Genomic DNA, 19,764 nt, shown 5'->3' with positions numbered 1-19,764 from the left:
CTGGGGTGGGGGGTGGACTAAATACTGGGATGAGGTGGGCTAAATACTGGGGTGGGTGGGCTAAATACTGGGATGAGGTGGGCTAAATACTGGGGTGGGTGGGCTAAATACTGGGGTGGGTGGGCTAAATACTGGGATGAGGTGGGCTAAATACTGGGGTGGGTGGGCTAAATACTGGGGTTGGTGGGTGGGGCTAAATACTGGGGTGGGTGGGGTGAATACTGGGGTGGGCTAAATACTGGGGTGGGTGGGGCTAAATACTGGGGTGGGTGGGCTAAATACCGAGCCCCCATCAGCACAGAGATTGCGCCATTTCTCTTATTTAGTTTGGACTCGGTCCTGTTTGCTTGCACTTCAGCTCATGGAGCAGCTTCCTCCTAATTAAAGGGGAACTTACTTCATTCCCAATATCAGCATTCCATTTCTATCATGTTAGTAGAGCAAAATAAACTTTACTTACACTGTATAAATGATTGAATTTCTCTTTCCTTTAGTCTTGGAATTTACAGTCACAGCCATCAGGCCGGCGCCATTTTGTGTACACTGTTATTTAGGGAAAGCTTTGTATCAGCCCAAAATCTTGCATTTGCCTTCTAGGTGAATGGAAAGTAATTGTAATTAAAAATCTGAGCTGTCAATCATATATTGCCTGCCCCGCCTCTATGCCTAAGGCCCCTGGGTACATAGGGTCCAAATTACCTTGGCAACCAGGCAGTGGTTTGAATGAGAGACTGGAAAATGACTAGGAAAGGACCTGAATAGGTCTGCCATTTTGTGATGGGCTGTGTGCTCCCTCAGAGATCAGCTGACAGGAAGTGATGCAGCTCGAACTGTAACAGGAAGTAGTGTGGGAGCAGTTGTCCCGGGCCCGGAGGGGACAGTTGTCCCGGAGGGGACAGTTGAGGGGACAGTTGTCCCGGGCCCGGACGATCTTCACTTTAAATAACTATGGGTTTATAGAACTATGGGCTCTGTCATTGGTGGGCAGTGGGAAATTTGATTGGTTGCGCCCCTTGGAGGATGCTGGGGGGAGCTGCAGGAGGATGCTGGGGGAAGCCAGAGGATGCTGTGGGGGGGGGTAGCTGGAGGATGCTGGGGGGGAGCCGGGGCACATATCAAGAGGGGGGAGCCCCAGAAAGTCGCTTGGGGGAGGCACAGGATGCTGATGGGAACAAGGGGGGAGCCAGAGGATGTTGTGGGGGGGGTAGCTGGAGGATGCTGGGGGGGAACCGTAGGAAGTTGCTGGGGGGAGCTGGAGGATGCTGATGGGAGCAGGGGGGGAGCCGGAGGATGCTGTGGGGGGGAGGTAGCTGGAGGATGCTGGCTGCCAGTGTTTTACGGGGGCCTGGCTGCCAATGTCTGTGTGTCCTTTGTACTGATGGGAGGGGCCATTGGGAGGGAGGGCGTGGGAGGAGGGGGGGGGCAGAAAATTTTGTTGTGAGGGGCCCCATGATTTCTGATGGCGGATTTCACTGACCCCCGGCAGCCAAACTCTATTCCTCTGTACGGCTCCAATTGTATTATTATTTTTTACTTTTTATTACTTTATCTTTCTATTTAGTCCCTCTACTATTCATATTCCCATCTCTCCTTTATACCACCCCCTGGTTGCTATGGTAGATAAGACCCTAGCAACCAGATAGGGGCTAAAATACCAAATGGAGAGCTCCTGAACAAAAAGCTAACTGAAAAACCATAAATATTAGTGTCTCCATCATATTAAAAGTTAATTTAAAGGTCAACTAGCCCTATAAGGGGAGATTAAGAGTGCTTATTTGCTCTAGCTACTGCCGGAAGGCCAGTTACCGTGAGTTGTGGGCCAACAAATATACAACTGTATGTACTGGATCTATTTATATGATTTATATCTGTATGTATAGTGCCAAGAGGTACTATGCGTGTTGCTAACGACCCCTCGATGTACGTTTCCCAGGTGGCGGAACTGGCCCGGCATCGTTGGTGAATGGAAAGGGATCTATATGGCGACATGGCCGACCAGCCTATCCCTGTAGGTCAGGGTGTCCAGATCCGCTTTATCAACGACCTGAAGGAAAATGGCAAGCCCAGAGGCAAGCGATCCAAGCAGGATTCCTACGGGGTGGCTGTCCGGGTACAAGGGATAGACGGGCAGCCATTTGTGGTGTTAAACAGCGGCGACAAGGCCAAGTCTTCCTACGGCGTTCAGATCAAATCGCAGGAACCGTATTTAAATGCTTCCAACACGAGCCCGCCCAATTACCAGAGCTACACGTTAAAGACCAGCAGATCCATAAGCTCCGAATCCGAACTGCCGGAGAACCCGTATGGAAGTCGAGGCTACCGACCCAGCGGTTCCCATTACAGCAGCACCTCCGACGAAGAGCAGGTAGCCAAACCGCGCGGCAACTTCAGAGGAAGCGACGGCTTGTCCTCCCTACCTCGTCCCTTGCAGGCGTCCCGCAGGGAAGAGCTGAGGCGCTCACATTCCCATAGTTCCCTGCTTGAACCTGAGGTTGAGGAGTCCTACGACTACGATCGGCATTATAGTGAGCGCTCATCCACCCTCGACACCGCCTACTCCCAGTCCTCCAGAGAGTCGGCATGGAGCCGCGGCAGCCAGAAGAAGACAGACAATGGCGAATACCCATCACTTGGCTACAGGTCTGCCACCTCTCAGCAATCTACCTCCGCCAGCAACAAGACTAATAAAAATGGACTCTCCACCTCCTCGTTCTCCAACCAGTCCAGCGAAGACATCGACACCAAACCCCTGTCCTCTGTGGATTCTCTGATCACCAAGTTTGACGTCAAGGGGCAGGTACGAGGCAGGACGGCGAGACGGAGCCAGGCCCTTAAGGATGAGCGGAAGCGCTCTCAAAGCCTGGACGGGCGCAAGAATTACCAGGACACCGCCGACTCCAGAGAAATAAGCCTCCAGCAACAAAATGAGGTGCCGGCAAGAAGGGAAACAGTCAGCTCTGCTAACCGCTCCTTTGCCAGACAGTCCCTGGAGAGGGAGGACATCAACAAGACCAGACTGACCAAAGAGTGGTTGGACCAGGGTGGAGAAGAGCCGGTAATTGTGAAGCAGCAAAGAAGCGTCCAGAGCGAATTCCAGGTATGTGTCAGTAGCCGTGAATGGTTCACCCAATGCTGATATATAGCTTTATATTATACGCTGTATTTTTATATTTCTCAGCTGAAAAGTACCCCAGATCTTCTGAGGGACCAGCAGGCCGACGGCAGTGACCCAACTCGGGAGATGATCTTTAGCATTCTCAGGGACGGGTGAGCATTCTTCTTCCTTGGTCACTTCTCATACCGCGTGAAACCCAGTCCTTCTGTTCTGAGAAAAGGTGGTTCTGTGCCCCAATTCCCAACACTACCATTGGGTCCATCGCGTGACTTTACAGGAGTCATAATGACTTCCTATTCCTAGGGAGAAGGAAAGGCATTTTGGCATTTTACTGCCAATGGATTAGCCACATTAGGGCCACCTAGAACCATATATTTATTCTGCAGAAAGCTTTACCTGCCTGAGTAGCCCTAGAATCTCCATCTGTTTGTTTAAGATAGCATCTGCCATTTTAGCTTGGTCTCAGTAGCTTCCTGCTGCACCTCTGGCTGCTGGTAGCTCAGATTACACAGCACAGTTGGGAGGGGGAGCGAAAGATTATGGGAGGGGGAGCGAGAGATGATGGGAGAAAGAGGGGGAGATTATGGGAGGGGGAGCAAAAGGTTATGGGAGGGGAAGCGTAAAATGATGGGGGAGGAGATTATGGGAGGGGCAGCAAGAGATGATGGGAGAGGGAGGGGGAGATTGTGGGAGGGGGAGCGAGAGATGATGGGAGAGGGAGGGGGAGATTATGGGAGGGGGAGTGAGAGATTATGGGAGGGGGAGTGAGAGATTATGGGAGGGGGAGTGAGAGATTATGGGAGGGGGAGTGAGAGATTATGGGAGGGGGAGTGAGAGATGATGGGAGAGGGAGGGGGAGATTATGGGAGGGGGAGCGAGAGATGATGGGAGGGGGAGGGGGAGAGAGAGAGATGAAGGGAGGGGGAGAGGAGCAAACTGGGCAGACTTGTGCCCTGTCCTGCAGGATTTCTCTGAGAACAGGAAGTCTGACACAGAAGACCATATATTCACAAAAGAATAAAACAAAATTGTAGTATTTTTTTAATAGAGGACTCAGTGCAGCTTTTCTGTGAGTGCTTACAGCTGTATTTACATAGCCCTTTCTGATAAAGCTTTGTTGACTTTGTTTCTTCTGTTTCTCTTTCAAAGCTCCACGGAGAATGAGAATAACCTGAGGAAAAAGACCAGCATCCTGCTGGAGAAGTTTCCCTCTCTACAGGTGGGTGGGTGTCATTTGGACTGAGAGGAAGATAAATTGCCACAAACCTATTTATGTAGGGGAATCTGCTCTCTCTCTGCAGGCCCAGCCGGAAGAGGACACCAGGTCCCTTGGATCACAGAAGAAAGAACTGGAGCGTAAAGTGGCAGAACTACAGAGGCAACTGGACGATGAGATGAAGGTGGGTGGGAATTAAATGGACCTGGCACATAATGCTTCAGCCTCGAGTCTCACTTCTCTCACCTTCTTTGGCCCTGGGGCCAAACGATCGAATTATATTGGCGGTAATGGGGCAGTCGGTTTCTAACCTGGCCGATCAATATCTGCCCAATTTCAGGCCAGATATCGGTTGGGCAGGCCCCTCGTTTCTGCCCCTACACGGGCCAATAAGCTGCCAAATCGGTCCAAGGGACCCATATCGGCAGCTACTATCGGCCCGTGTATGGGCACCTTTAGGCTGGTATATGGTTGGAAGGAAGGAGTTAGTAGTTCAGTAGTAGCTACAGAGCCACTGGTAGAAGGTCACTGGCTGTAAAGTCCCAAATGACCCAGTGTCCTACTGAGCAGTCAATAGCTCCCAATGCCATCACCGGAAGCCATGGGCGACTCAAGGTGGATCCATTGTGGGGTTCCCAGGCTAAAGGAACTGCTCGGCTCAGCGCGTTTTTGTTCTTTTTGTTCCATGCAGCAAAGAATGAAGTTGGAGAGCTCTCAGGGGCGGCCCAAGGCCGGCATGCAGAGGCTGGAGATCCAGCTAGAGGAGAGCAAGGAAGAGTGCAGTCGGCTGAAGGATCTCTACGATAAGAAGAAGAACGAGCTGAATGCTGTATCTCAGGAGTAAGTAGCGCTACTACCAGTTCTGTGGCTACTACCTGTACGGCCCTGGCTCATTCCTACTCCTTCTCTCCTCTACAGACTCATGGAAGTGAGAATGGGCAAGGAGCAGGTAGAGACCAAGCTCAGGGCCATGGAGGATAAACTTATGGATTCCAAGGAAGAGCTGTCCCACCTACGGGCAAAGGGTGGCACCTCCCCAGACAAACTGGCTTTAATGAAGGTAAGTCTTCCGCTTCTGCTTCCCAGCAGGCCCCCCCCCCCAAGCTTCTCTCAAGCTTGACAGCTTGGCTTGCTTCCCGCTGCTGCACTTTGCGCCTGTTTTATTGCCCCCGGGGTAAAACAGAGCCTAGCCTTCCCTGTGAGAGGTGCTGGGGGAACAGAGAGTTCCAATAATAACCTTCACCGCTGGCACGGTTTCCTTATAATTGTGTGAACTGCTTAGCAGGCATGAAAGGAATTCGAGTTTTACACAATAGCAGCAGAGCCTCTCTATCTGGGGGGGGTTAATGATTAACTTGGGGCCGGAAAGTCCTCGATGTCCCAGGTGTAGCCTGGATAAGCTTTAACCGCAGAGATTATTTCTCCCAATGGTCTGTGAAATAGTGGGGCAGGTAAGGAGAGAAAACTTGGCCGTTGAAAAGACACACCCACAGCCAAAGGTCCCACTATCAGCCCAAAGAGTCAGCGAGGGTAAATAACCCAGGGTCCTTGGGCTGTACTACCTACAATATGGGGGTGTGTAGGGTGTATATCCTCGTACCCCCCCTCCCACCTGGCTCGCTCCATACCCGCAGGAGCTAGAGGAGGTCCAAGATGAGCTGGACGAGGTCCTACAGATCCGCCAGAAGCAGGAAGAGCTCCTGCGCCAAAAGGACCGGGAGCTGACTGCCCTGAAGGGGGCGCTGAAAGACGAGGTGGCCAATCACGACAAAGACTTGGACCGAGTGAGGGAGCAGTACCAGAATGACGTGCAACAGCTGCGAAAGAACATGGAGAATGTGTCTCAGGTACAAGGCCAGGCCCCCCCCCACCCACCATTAAACTCTCAGCGTATTGGGTTGATTTGGGGGTGGGCTGCGATCCTTCTCTATAGACAGTAGCAAAGAGCTTGCACTTTATTAACCCTGCCTGTATTGGGGATTGCTTGGAGGGTGTGTGTGTGTGAGGCTTAGCAGCTGGTGTTGGGGTTCATACCGTTGGCATTGCTGCCTCCTCCTCCTCCGTCAGTTTTATCCATTTACCACTCTGTGCCCAAACCCCTTAACCTGCCCAGGACCAACTCAGCCTGGAAACGGAACGGCAGAAAATCAACCAGGTGGTACGGAACCTGCAGCGCGAGCTGGAAGAGAGCAGCGACGAGATCAACCAATGGAAAGAGATGTTCCAGAAGAACAAGGAGGAGCTGCGCAGCACAAAGCAGGAGTGAGTATCTCACTGACCCCCCTGGTACACTATATTCCTGGCACTTCCATTTAACTACTCTTGGTATGGGCACCGCAGAGCAGCAGCAATGCCCATACAAAGGGTAGTTATAACAATCTTCATTACTGCCCCCCTTATATATTTATATATAATGACCCCCCCTTAACTGCCCCCCCCCCAGTGTAACCAATCCCAACTGGGCCAGCCTTTCCCCATAACTGAGCCCATTCCCTTTATCAGCTTAGTCGCTCTTCCCTGTACTTTCTCTATTTCATTACTGCCCCCCCTTATATATTTATATATATATAGTGACCCCCCTTAACTGCCCCTTCCCCAGTGTAACCAATCCCAACTGGGCCAGCCTTTCCCCATAACTGAGCCCATTCCCTTTATCAGCTTAGTCGCTCTTCCCTGTACTTTCTCTATTTCATTACTGCCCCCCCCTTATATATTTATATATAGTGACCCCCCCTTAACTGCCCCTTCCCCAGTGTAACCAATCCCAACTGGGCCAGCCTTTCCCCATAACTGAGCCCATTCCCTTTATCAGCTTAGTCGCTCTTCCCTGTACTTTCTCTATTTCATTACTGCCCCCCCCTTATATATTTATATATAGTGACCCCCCCCCTTAACTGCCCCTTCCCCAGTGTAACCAATCCCAACTGGGCCAGCCTTTCCCCATAACTGAGCCCATTCCCTTTATCAGCTTGGAGAAATGGAGAAGGAATTGTTGGGTGGTTGATGGCTCGCGGATGATCCCCCATGGCACAATTTGCTGTGCCCTCTGTGCTGAGGCCTCTCCTTCCCTCTGTGCCGAGGCCCCCGCTGCCCCCATTGTTTCCCTTATTGTACTGTGCCCCCCCCCCCCAGTGCATTCATGTTCATCAGCTGGCAATAAATGGCAGAGATAGCAGCTTCTTTGTCTCCCACCCTCAGGAATTCTCCCCACATGTATCCCTGTGCTGTGGCCTCACTGCCCATGTCACAAATGAATGTATAAACAGAGCCCCCAGCAATGGACTCTCAGACCCCCCCAAAAGTGAATGTTCTTCGTCTGCAGAGACCTTGGTGAGAGTTGTGATTTCCCAATCCAAAAAAATGGTAGTCACACTGTCACTAGTCATACTGAAGGGTTCATACAGGGTTGAGAGGTCTAGTACCCAGGGATCACCTGGTGGTCGTGCTTCATCACATAGCGCCACAGAGACCCAGCTAAACTGAAGGTGAAGAGCTTAGTAAGGATCTGGCTTGTGTTTATGAGGAGTATTAGGCAGCTGAGGGGCAGGAGGGGGTCCCTGAGTTGCTGCTAAGACTGTTTGTGCTTCTCAGGCTGCTGCAGATGAAGATGGAGAAAGAGGAGTCCGAGGATGAGCTGAAAGAGACCAAAGATCGCTTCTCCCTTTTGCAGTCAGAGCTGGAACAAGCCAAGAAGGGATCTGTAGATCCCGGGGAATTGGCGAGCGTTAGGAAGGTGAGCCGGGAGGAGGGGCAACACAGCATGGGTGGGAATATGCCGCCTGTCTTGTATTACATCAGCGCCGGCTCTAGAATTCCTGGTATGATATCGGCTCTGAAACACATGCAACCCATAGGGTATCATTGCTTTATGTACAATCAGTAGGATCATAGCTGCTCTAGAATATGTGCCGTGCACAGAGCATCTTTGCTGCAATTTGTTAGAGAATATCTGGTGTAGACTATGTGCAGTCCATAAGAGCATCACTGGTCTAGAACACAAGCAACACATAAGGGCATCTCTGCTCTAAAATATGTACATACCACAAGAGCATCACTGGTCTAGAACACAATTAACACATAAGGTCATCTCTGCTTAAGATTATGTGCAGTCCATAAGTGCATCACTAGTCTAGAACACAAGCAACACATAAGGGCATCTCTGCTCTAAAATATGTACAGACCACAAGAGCATCACTGGTCTAGAACACCAGCAACACATAAGGGCATCTCTGCTCTAAAATATGTACAGACCACAAGAGCATCACTGGTCTAGAACACCAGCAACACAGAAGGGCATCTCTGCTCTAAAATATGTACAGACCACAAGAGAATCACTGGTCTTAAACACAAGCAACAGATAAGGGCATCTCTGCTCTAAAATATGTACAGGCCACAAAAGCATCACTGGTCTAGAACACCAGCAACACATAAGGGCATCTCTGCTCTAAAATATGTACAGACCACAAGAGCATCACTGGTCTAGAACACCAGCAACACATAAGGGCATCTCTGCTCTAAAATATGTACAGACCACAAGATCATCACTGGTTTTAAACACAAGCAACACATAAGGGCATCTCTGCTCTAAAATATGTACAGACCACAAGAGCATCACTGGTCTAGAACACCAGCAACACATAAGGGCATCTCTGCTCTAAAATATGTACAGACCACAAGAGCATCACTGGTCTAGAACACAAGCAACACATAAGGGCATCTCTGCTCTAAAATATGTACAGACCACAAGATCATCACTGGTCTTAAACACAAGCAACACATAAGGGCATCTCTGCTCTAAAATATGTACAGGCCACAAAAGCATCACTGGTCTAGAACACCAGCAACACATAAGGGCATCTCTGCTCTAAAATATGTACAGACCACAAGAGCATCACTGGTCTAGAACACCAGCAACACATAAGGGCATCTCTGCTCTAAAATATGTACAGACCACAAGAGCATCACTGGTCTAGAACACCAGCAACACATAAGGGCATCTCTGCTCTAAAATATGTACAGACCACAAGAGCATCACTGGTCTAGAACACCAGCAACACATAAGGGCATCTCTGCTCTAAAATATGTACAGACCACAAGAGCATCACTGGTCTAGAACACCAGCAACACATAAGGGCATCTCTGCTCTAAAATATGTACAGACCACAAGATCATCACTGGTCTTAAAACACAAGCAACACATAAGGGCATCTCTGCTTTAAAATATGTACAGGCCACAAGAGCAACACTGGTCTAGAACACAAGCAACACATAAGGGCATCTCTGCTCTAAGATATGTACAGGCCACAAGAGCAACACTGGTCTAGAACACAAGCAACACATGACGGCATCTGTGCTCAAGATTATGTGAAGTCCATAAGAACATCACTGGTCTAGAACACACAAATTATAGAGCAGAGAGGCCCTTATGTATTGTGTGTTCTAGACCAGTGATGTTCTTATGGACTGCACATAATCTTGAGCACAGATGCCGTCATGTGTTGCTGGTGTTCTAGACCAGTGATGCTTTGATGAACTGCACATATTATAGAGCAGAGAGGCCCTTATGTAATGTGCAGTTCATCAAAGCATCACTGGTCTAGAACACCAGCAACACATAAGGGCATCTGTGCTCTAGAATATGTATGTCACGAACGCCACCACAGACGCACGTGACCAGGCGGGCAGCTGTAAGGGTTAACACATCAACTACACAGTTTTTCGCTAACTCATGCAATCAAACCCCAAACAGCCCCAACCCGCCTAAACTTAACAAACTGCCACCACCGCGTTTAAAGGCCGCAAGCACCCAAATCTAGAGGTTCTATTGCACACTGACACTTCCCAGAGGCAAATCACCCCAGACTCCTAGCTAAGCACTCACGCAGACAATGCAAGTTAGTCTACAGACAACACACAACTTTCCCGCCAGCAAACAAAAGGTTAAGCAGACACACTTTCCTTATAACTAGCCAGGGGTTAAACACATTTACATACACACTCTTCTTAAGGCATAAAGGTTCAATAGAGCACAAAGAAAAACTTATTAAATTTTGTATTTAATATTCCAAAGTGGACAGTGCATATGTTATATAAAAACAGTGAATGTTACAAACAGACATACATGTTGCAGAACAGTTATAAAAATAAAAAGGGATAAAAATGCAGAAACCTACATACATCACCAATTGAATGATCCTATGTAATTCCTGTTTCCGGGGGGACGGAGAAATAGCGACATACCTCCCGAGCAGCTCGGTCCCCAAAGGCATATCTCTCCCCAGTTGTCTGGGCCATTGATATACAGTTCACAAGGTTCACACCCCCAGTTTACAAAGTTCACACCCCCATCCAATGAGAAAGGTGAGGGCGGGTCAAGATTTGGTTACTGGCTGTCCTGCGGATATTTTTATTTTCCAGATATCCTTAAATAGTTATGGGTATTCACCAGAATTATAGAACCATGTGCATTATGTGGGAAATGGGATTCTCTTTTCATAGACACCAAACACCCCAGGCCTAACGCATATTATTCTGGTTTTATCAGAATATGAGATAATCCCGAGATGGATCATCATAACACGGGAGTGTTTGGAGTCTGGGGGAAGCTCTAGCTACAAGCTAATGACTATGCACCATGATTTTTATCTTTAGTAAAAAGCATTTATTTTATGGGCCCAGAGAAATATTAGCTAAGAATCTGCTAAGAAGAGACAGACCCCCCCCCCACTATAGCACAGGTATGATAATTTGGTTTCCCTTGTTGATTAATTCTGGCTCTTCACACCTCGCCAGCCAGCCCGACTTCATTGTCACTTAGGGGGTATTTGTGAATTACCCCCTACCGTGAGGGGTTTCCTTCAAGTGTGGATTCCACGCAGACTTCTAAATTGAAACTTTCAAAATCTATGTGGAGCCTACTGCTCCAACATGACAATGTATGTATAGGCCACAAGAGCATCACTGATCTAGAACACAAGCAACAAATAAGGGCATCTCTGCTGAATCCAAATCCTGCTGAAAAAGGCAGAATCTTGGCTGCATCCCGAACCGAATCCTGGATAGTAAGGGCAGCCTGATCCATTGTTCCTGTTCTGGAATACAAACAACATGGGGAAGTGATTAAAATGGTAATTGATCTAGAACATGTGCATAGAAGTTACAGTCCATACAGTTAGTTAGAAAAGGGCTCCCATTGCTCTGGCTCATTTTTTGCCTTTTGTGCTTTTCAGGAGCTGCAGCGGGTTCAGGATCAGCTGAAGCAACTGTCTGTGGACAAGCAGAAGGTAGAGGAGAATCTGCACCAGCGCGAGAGGGAACTGTCCGCTCTGAAGGGGGCGCTTAAGGAAGAGGTGGCAGGGCGGGGCCGCGAGACCGAGAGACTGAGGGAGCAGTTGCAGTCAGAGGTGGTGCAGTTCAAGAAAGACAATGAAAATCTTGGCAGGGTAAGGAGGAGACTGTCAGCAAAACAGCATTTGTTTCTATGCGGGGAGACATGGTTGGAAGTTGAGTGCTTTGGGCTCACAAAATTGCCCCTAGGAGAGGACGTTTGTAGGGTTCCCATAGTATGTAACCGTGATTACTCATTTCCTAGAAGGTTCAGAACTGAAGGCATCTCCAAGGGCTTTTACGGATCTAGAACCTTTTGTTCATGTCTCCCCCATAGGAATCTCAGCGCATTCAGGATCAGCTAAAACAGGTGTTGCTGGAAAAGCAGAGACATGAGGAGGCCGTGCACCAGAGAGAGAGAGAGCTCTCAGCCCTGAAGGGGGCCCTGAAAGATGAGGTGTCTGGCAGAGACCGTGAAGCAGAGAGATTGAGGGCCCAATTCGAGCAGGATGCCATGCAGACGAAGAGAAGCTATGAGGAGCTGGTCAAGGTGAGAAATGGCTCCAGAGAGTGTGTCTGGAACGTGGCTGTAGAGAACGTGTCTGCTCTAAGCATCATGGGCAGAGACCAAGCTACACTGTAACTTAGAGAGTTCTAAGCTTTATTTCCTCACCAGATCAATAAGCGGCTGGAGAGTGAGAAGGTGGACCTGGAACGTGTGAGGCAGGTTATTGAGAACAACCTGCAGGAGTCCCGGGAAGAGAATGACGACCTCCGGAGGAAGATCTTGGGCTTGGAGGCGCAGCTGAAGGAAACGAACACGTTCTGCGATGATCTCCAGCGAGCAGAGTCCCGGCTGAAAGACAAGATCACCAAGCTGGAGGTATTTGTGTAACCCGCGTGCTGCTTGGGTTATTGGGGTGCTGTATTGCTCATGTACCTCTAACAAAGCAGTTCTCTGGTTTAGACTGAACGCAAGAGAATGGAGGACACTTTGGGTGAAGCTGCAGATCAGGAGCAAGAACTGGCTTTTGTGAAACGCGACCTGGGGAACAAATTGGAGGAGGCTCAGCGCAGCTTGAAACGTCTCTCCCTGGAGTATGAGGAGCTGCAGGAGTGCTACCAGGAGGAGATGAAGCAGAAGGACCATCTCAAGAAAACAAAGAACGAGTTGGAGGAGCAGAAGCGACTTCTGGACAAGTCCATGGATAAACTGACCAGAGAGGTGAGGGGGTGGGATAGCTAGAGCAGGGAGGTGAGGGGACGAGGGATAGATGGACCAGGGAGGTGGGGAGATGAGGGATAGATGGACCAGGGAGGTGGGGAGATGGGGGATAGATGGACCATTGAGGTGGGAACATGGGGGATAGATGGACCATTGAGGTGGGGGGATACGGGATAGATGGATCAGGGAGGTGGGAACATGGGGGATAGATGGACCATTGAGGTGAAGAGACAGGGGATAGATGGACCATTGAGGTGAAGAGACATGGGATAGATGGACCAGGGAGGTGGGAACATGGGGGATAGATGGACCATTGAGGTGAAGAGACAGGGGATAGATGGACCAGGAAGGTGGTGAGCAGATGAGGGATAGATGGACCAGGGAGGTGAGGAAACGGGGGGGGGATAGATAAAATGGAGAGGTCAGGAGATGGGATATAGATGGACCAGGGAGGTGAGAAGATGGGGTATGGATGATGCAGAGAGGGGAGGAGATGGGCCAGGTTGGTGGTAGATGGTGGGATAGATAATGCAGAGGGGTGCGGAGACAGGGCAGTAGATGGACCATTTAGGTGAGGAGACTGGGGTAGATGATGCAGAGGGGTGTGGAGACTGAGGGGCAAGTGAATAGACTGCAGACAAACTCACCAGGCAGGGCTTTCCATAAGAATGACAGATATATTCTTCCCTATTTGCGGACTTGTGCCCAATTGGTTCCCACAGCTGGACAACATGTCCAATGAGTCGAGGGGATCCCTGCAGGTTCTGCAGTCTCAGCTGGAGGAATTCAGGGAGAAATCTCGGAGAGAGATTGGAGAGGCCCAGAAACAGGCAAAGGAGAAAACAGCGGAGGCTGAGAGACACCAGTTCAATTCCAGCCGGATGCAGGAAGAGGTGAGTGGGAGGGGAAGTGAGGGGGTGAGTGGGACTTGCTCTGTATGGGGCACCCTGCCCTGCCATTACTGGGTGCTGGGCCCAGGGTGGGGGGGGGCACAATACCTTGTGGAGTTGGTGGAAAGATCTTTACTGGGGGTGCAGGTTCCTTATGGCTCAGTGCGTTACGCCAGGGAGAGCTCCGGCACAGTAGGCCACCAGGGGGCGCTTCAGTACAGGAGATTGGCCCAGTACTTACACTCTATCTGCTCTCAGGTACAGAAGCTGAAGTTGGCTCTACAAGAGCTCCAGGTTGAGAAGGAGACGGTGGAGCTGGACAAACAGATGGTCACCCAGCGCCTACAGAACCTGGAGCAGGACACAGAGTCCAAGAAACGGGTCCAGGACGACCGCTCCCGACAAGTCAAAGTTCTGGAGGTTTCTGTTGATTTATTCTTTTCCCTGGGGCACATTCACTGCTGGGGGTGGGCAGCTTTGGCAGAGCCAGCCTCTGATTGGTGGCCATGGATGCAATGCTGTGTTGCGCGGCCCATGTTTGCGTGCATGCAGATTTGTACATGCGTGTAGGTTGCACGTGATTTGTACATGCGTGTAGGTTGCACGTGATTTGTACATGCGTGTAGGTTGCACATGATTTGTACATGCGTGTAGGTTGCACGTGATTTGTACATGCGTGTAGATTGCACGTGATTTGTACATGCGTGTAGGTTGCACGTGATTTGTACATGCGTGTAGGTTGCACGTGATTTGTACATGCGTGTAGGTTGCACGTGATTTGTACATGCGTGTAGGTTGCACGTGATTTGTACATGCGTGTAGGTTGCACGTGATTTGTACATGCGTGTAGGTTGCACGTGATTTGTACATGCGTGTAGGTTGCACGTGATTTGTACATGCGTGTAGGTTGCACGTGATTTGTACGTGCGTGTAGGTTGCACGTGATTTGTACATGCGTGTAGGTTGCACGTGATTTGTACATGCGTGTAGGTTGCACGTGATTTGTACATGCGTGTAGGTTGCACGTGATTTGTACATGCGTGTAGGTTGCACGTCATTTGTACATGCGTGTAGGTTGCACGTCATTTGTACATGCGTGTAGGTTGCATGTCATTTGTACATGCGTGTACCAGAGTCAGTTGGTTCTTAGAACTCTTACCATGGGGGCAAGTGGCAGTACCCCCCACACTCACCCCCAACACTTGTCCAACGCTCACCCTACACCCGTCCAGCACTTGCCCTACACCCACCCAGCACTTGCCCTACACTCGACCAACACTTGCCCTACACTCGACCAACACTTGCCCTACACTCGACCAACACTTGCCCTACACTCGACCAACACTTGCCCTACACTCTCTCATTCTCCCTACAGTTGCCCAACACTCGACCTACACTTTCCCAACTCTCCCTACACTCGACCTACACTCATCCAACACTTACCCAACTCTCCCTACACTCGCCCAACACTTGACCTTCGCTCCTCCAACACTCGCCCAACGCTCGCCCCACACTCTCCCTAGATTTACCCTGCACTCGCCCCCACACTCGCCCAACTCTCCCTACATTCTCCCAACACTCGACCTACGCTCCTCCAACACTCGCCCAACTCTCCCCACACTCTCCCTACATTCTCCCTACACTCACCCAACACTCGCCCAACTCTCCCCACACTCTCCCTACACTCACCCAACACTCGCCCAACTCTCCCCACACTCTCCCTACACTCACCCAACACTCGCCCAACTCTCCCCACACTCTCCCTACATTCACCCAACACTCGACCTACGCTCCTCCAACATTTGCCCCACACTCTCCCTACACTCGCCCTAGACTTACCCTGCACTCGCCCCCACACTCACCCTACTCTCTCTCTCCCTTCAGGACAAGCTGAAGCGCATGGAGGCTCCTCCAACACTCGCCCAACTCTCCCCACACTCTCCCTACACTCACCCAACACTCGCCCAACTCTCCCCACACTCTCCCTACACTCACCCAACACTCGCCCAACTCTCCCCACACTCTCCCTACATTCTCCCTACACTCACCCAACACTCGCCCAACTCTCCCCACACTCTCCCTACATTCTCCCTACACTCACCCAACACTCGCCCAACTCTCCCCACACTCTCCCTACACTCACCCAACACTCCTCCAACACTCGCCCCACACTCTCCCCACACTCGCCCAACACTTGACCTTCGCTCCTCCAACACTTGCCCAACGCTCGCCCCACACTCTCCCTAGACTTACCCTGCACTCGCCCCCACACTCGCCCAACTCTCCCTACATTCTCCCTACACTCGCCCAACACTCGACCTACGCTCCTCCAACACTCGCCCAACTCTCCCCACACTCTCCCTACATTCACCCAACACTCGACCTACGCTCCTCCAACACTTGCCCCACACTCTCCCTACACTCGCCCTAGACTTACCCTGCACTCGCCCCCACACTCACCCTACTCTCTCTCTCCCTTCAGGACAAGCTGAAGCGCATGGAGGCTGAGTTGGACGAGGAGAAGAACACGGTGGAGCTGCTGAGTGACAGAATTAACAGGAGCAGAGAGCAGGTAACAGGGCTTGTCGTGGCTCTTTAGCCCATTTGCCTGTGACACAGTAACACTGGGTGCTGCACCCTGGCATTTAATGGGTGCTGCTGTACATACATTGCGTATGTTGTTTAATCTGGGTCGCAGTGTGCCGGCCTCGTTAGCTACGCACTGAGTGATCCACCCAAATGTGTCCTGCCTCTCACACCTACTGCCCCTCTCCCCCCGCCCCATGGAAACAGCACCCCAAATCCTTCTACTCCCTAACTGCCCCTCTCCCCCTCCCCAGATGGAGCAGCAGCGAGCCGAACTGATGCAGGAGAGAGCCAGGGGGCAGGATCTGGAGTGTGACAAGATTTCCCTGGAGAGACAGGTATGGAACCAATGGGGAGGGACGGTACCGGCCTTGGTGTTCTTGCCCTACCCTGGCCTGTGTAACTGCCCCATGTGGGTGGCGCTTATTATCTCCAGCAGAACTGAATCAGAGATCTTTCTAGATCTTTCCCCTTCTGCACCTCAATCAGCCCCCCCCCTTCATTTTCAGCATTTATTAACCCCTTCTCTCCTAGAACAAAGACCTGAAAGGTCGCTTGGCCAATATGGAGGGGCAGCAAAAGCCCAGCGTCAACGTCTCCCACCTGGAAGCAAAACTACAGGACATCCAGGAGCGGCTGCAGTCGGAGGAGAGGTATCCGTAGCTTGGGCTGTGGGCAATAACACTATAACCCCATTGGCTATAGCCCCCCCCAATATATAGCAGTGCTGAATACCCCCACTTGTTTTGCAGGGAAAAGGCAACGTTGCTCTCTACAAACCGCAAACTGGAGAGGAAATTAAAGGAGCTGAACATCCAGTTAGAGGATGAGAGACTCCACGTTAATGACCAGAAAGATCAGGTAAGTCAGACTGCCGTGATTGGCTGCCAGCAAAGGTAAGCCAATGTGAGTGTTAGCTCTTGTGCCCTGCAGCCTTCTGGGATCGGTTGCCTTCTGGGAGCTGAGTGCTAGCTCTTGTGCTCTGCAGCCTTCTGGGAGCTGAGTGCTAGCTCTTGTGCTCTGCAGCCTTCTGGGAGCTGAGTGCTAGCTCTTGTGCCCTGCAGCCTTGTGGGAGCTGAGTGCTAGCTCTTGTGCCCTGCAGCCTTGTGGGAGCTGAGTGCTAGCTCTTGTGCCCTGCAGCCTTCTGGAAAATGTTCCCACTAAGCTGAGTGCTAGCTCTTGTGCCCTGCCACTGACCCCCTTCCTTCTCCCACAGCTGAACCTGAGGGTGAAAGCCCTGAAGCGACAGGTGGATGAGGCAGAGGAGGAGATCGAGCGGCTGGAGGGCCTACGGAAGAAAGCCGTGCGCGAGATGGAGGAACAACAGGAGCTCAATGAGCAGCTCCAGACGCGGCTTAAAACCATGGAGAAGGAGTCCAAGTAAGTGTGGGACCCTGGAATGTTATTGGGGGGTCCCCCCATGTGTGTCTGCACCCCCCTAGCTGAATGGGCATCTCCAATCCCCCCCAATGTATGATAAGGTAGGTCTTATGGGCCTCATTCTACTCTTCCTCTCCCCCCCACAGGCGCAAGCCCATCCGGCCGGCCCACAACGACGACGACGACCTGAGCTCCGACGGAGAGTATGGCGGCTCCTATGACCCCAGCTCCATCACCTCCCTGCTCACGGAGAGTAACCTGCAAACCAGCTCGTGCTGAGGGGCCCCGCCCACCCCATGATCTCCACTAGGGGGTCCTGGTGTGGGAAAGGCCAAGCAGCCAGTAAGCCTTTGGCCAGCAAAATAAGCCCCTAATGCTGCCAGCCCCTTACTGACTGAGGGTATGAATGTATATATGCCTGCACCGGCCCGTGGGCACTGACACGGGCACCCCAGCTCTGTCAGGTGGGCACTGACACGGGCACCCCAGCTCTGTCGGCTGGCACTGACACGGGCACCCCAGCTCTGTCAGGTGGGCACTGACACGGGCACCCCAGCTCTGTCGGCTGGCACTGACACGGGCACCCCAGCTCTGTCAGGTGGGCACTGACATGGGCACCCCAGCTCTGTCAGGTGGGCACTGACATGGGCACCCCAGCTCTGTCGGATGGGCACTGACACGTGCACCTCAGCTTTTCCAGGTGGGCACTGACATGGGCACCCCAGCTCTGTCGGATGGGCACTGACACGGGCACCCCAGCTTTTCCAGGTGGGCACTGACATAGGCACCCAGCTCTGTCGGCTGGCACTGACATGGGCACCCCAGCTCTGTTAGGTGGGCACTGACATGGGCACCCCATCTCTGTCGGCTGGCACTGACATGGGCACCCCAGCTCTGTCGGATGGGCACTGACACGGGCACCCCAGCTCTGTTAGGTGGGCACTGACATGGGCACCCCAGCTCTGTCAGGTGGGCACTGACATGGGCACCCCAGCTTTGTCGGCTGGCACTGACACAGGCACCCCAGCTCTGACGGATGGGCACTGACATGGGCACACCAGCTCTGTTGGGTGGGCACTGACACGGGCACCCCATCTCTTCACCCACTACATACTGTGGGTTCTAGGCTGAGCGTCTTGGTGGCCATCAGGGCAAGCTGCCATAGATATTACCTCTGGTAACGGGGCAATGGGATTTTGCTTGTGCTATTGGCATGGGTGGGCACTGGGGGCAGCTTAGTCTGCGTTTCTGCCCCTTGCCTCCCCCCCCCCATTTGGGTACTGACTTGTTACTCTGACTCCTAGTCTGGGTTCAGTACTGGAGCCTGGGAAGCCACGTAGTTGCCCCTTGCCCACATGGGACTATTTCCTGCAATGCCCTCTACCAATATGGTGGGAGTATGGTGCCCCCTGTCTGATCCTGGGGGCGGGGGAGACCCCTCTTTGCCTTAAGGAGGAAAGGAGGATCATTAGGTGCTGTACCCCAACTGTGCCTCACTACCAGCACCTCCGTACATCTCCCCCCACCATTTCCAGTTTAATTGCCCCCAGCCGGCCTACGTGGGGGGGTTTCTTTTTTCCAGTTTTATTGCCCCCGGGGGGTAAAGGTGCAAGGAACTGTATGTACCATAAGCATTAAACGAAACCCGCTGGGTTCCTGTGTATATATATATATATATCCCTATAATATCTCTATATTCATGGCTTTATATTCTGGTGCGCAGACCCAACAGAACCAGCGACCAGCCTGCCTGGAAGTCCGGGCTCAGCAGGTTCTGGCCGCCCCACTGTGGGCGTAGGGGGGGTTCCTGTGGAATGTCGCACCCCACTCTCAGGAATGTAAGCGAATACCTTTTCTAAGCCGCAATCTTTTAGTCGCAGCCAAGGAATGAGCCGGCGGAACCAGAACCTGCAATTTGTATGGAGCGCATGCGGTTCTATTTGTATATTGGTTTGTACTGATTTCTATTGGATCTCTGTGTAATGCATTGGTTCTGATCTGTTAATAAACCCACTCTGATTGCTCA

General features: G+C 51.5%; 1 protein-coding gene across 1 annotated transcript; it reads left to right on the top strand.

Annotated features, from left to right (window-relative positions):
- The first annotated feature begins 1,937 nt into the window (after positions 1–1,937).
- cgn (cingulin) lies at positions 1,938–19,764 on the top strand. The gene is given in 22 exon segments (NM_001127126.1): positions 1,938–2,170; positions 2,501–3,097; positions 3,179–3,267; positions 4,265–4,334; positions 4,417–4,515; positions 5,023–5,171; positions 5,250–5,391; positions 5,966–6,178; positions 6,445–6,593; positions 7,923–8,064; positions 11,561–11,773; positions 11,995–12,207; positions 12,334–12,540; positions 12,625–12,882; positions 13,605–13,775; positions 14,031–14,192; positions 16,255–16,344; positions 16,613–16,696; positions 16,893–17,011; positions 17,111–17,219; positions 17,575–17,738; positions 17,885–19,764. Coding segments are annotated over 22 exon segments (3,756 nt in total). The 5' UTR covers positions 1,938–1,987; the 3' UTR covers positions 18,018–19,764.

This window comes from Xenopus tropicalis, chromosome 8 (genome assembly GCF_000004195.4).
Source record: "Xenopus tropicalis strain Nigerian chromosome 8, UCB_Xtro_10.0, whole genome shotgun sequence".
Classification (NCBI taxonomy): Eukaryota; Metazoa; Chordata; class Amphibia; order Anura; family Pipidae; genus Xenopus; species Xenopus tropicalis.
This window is presented reverse-complemented; position numbering and strand designations above follow the sequence as displayed.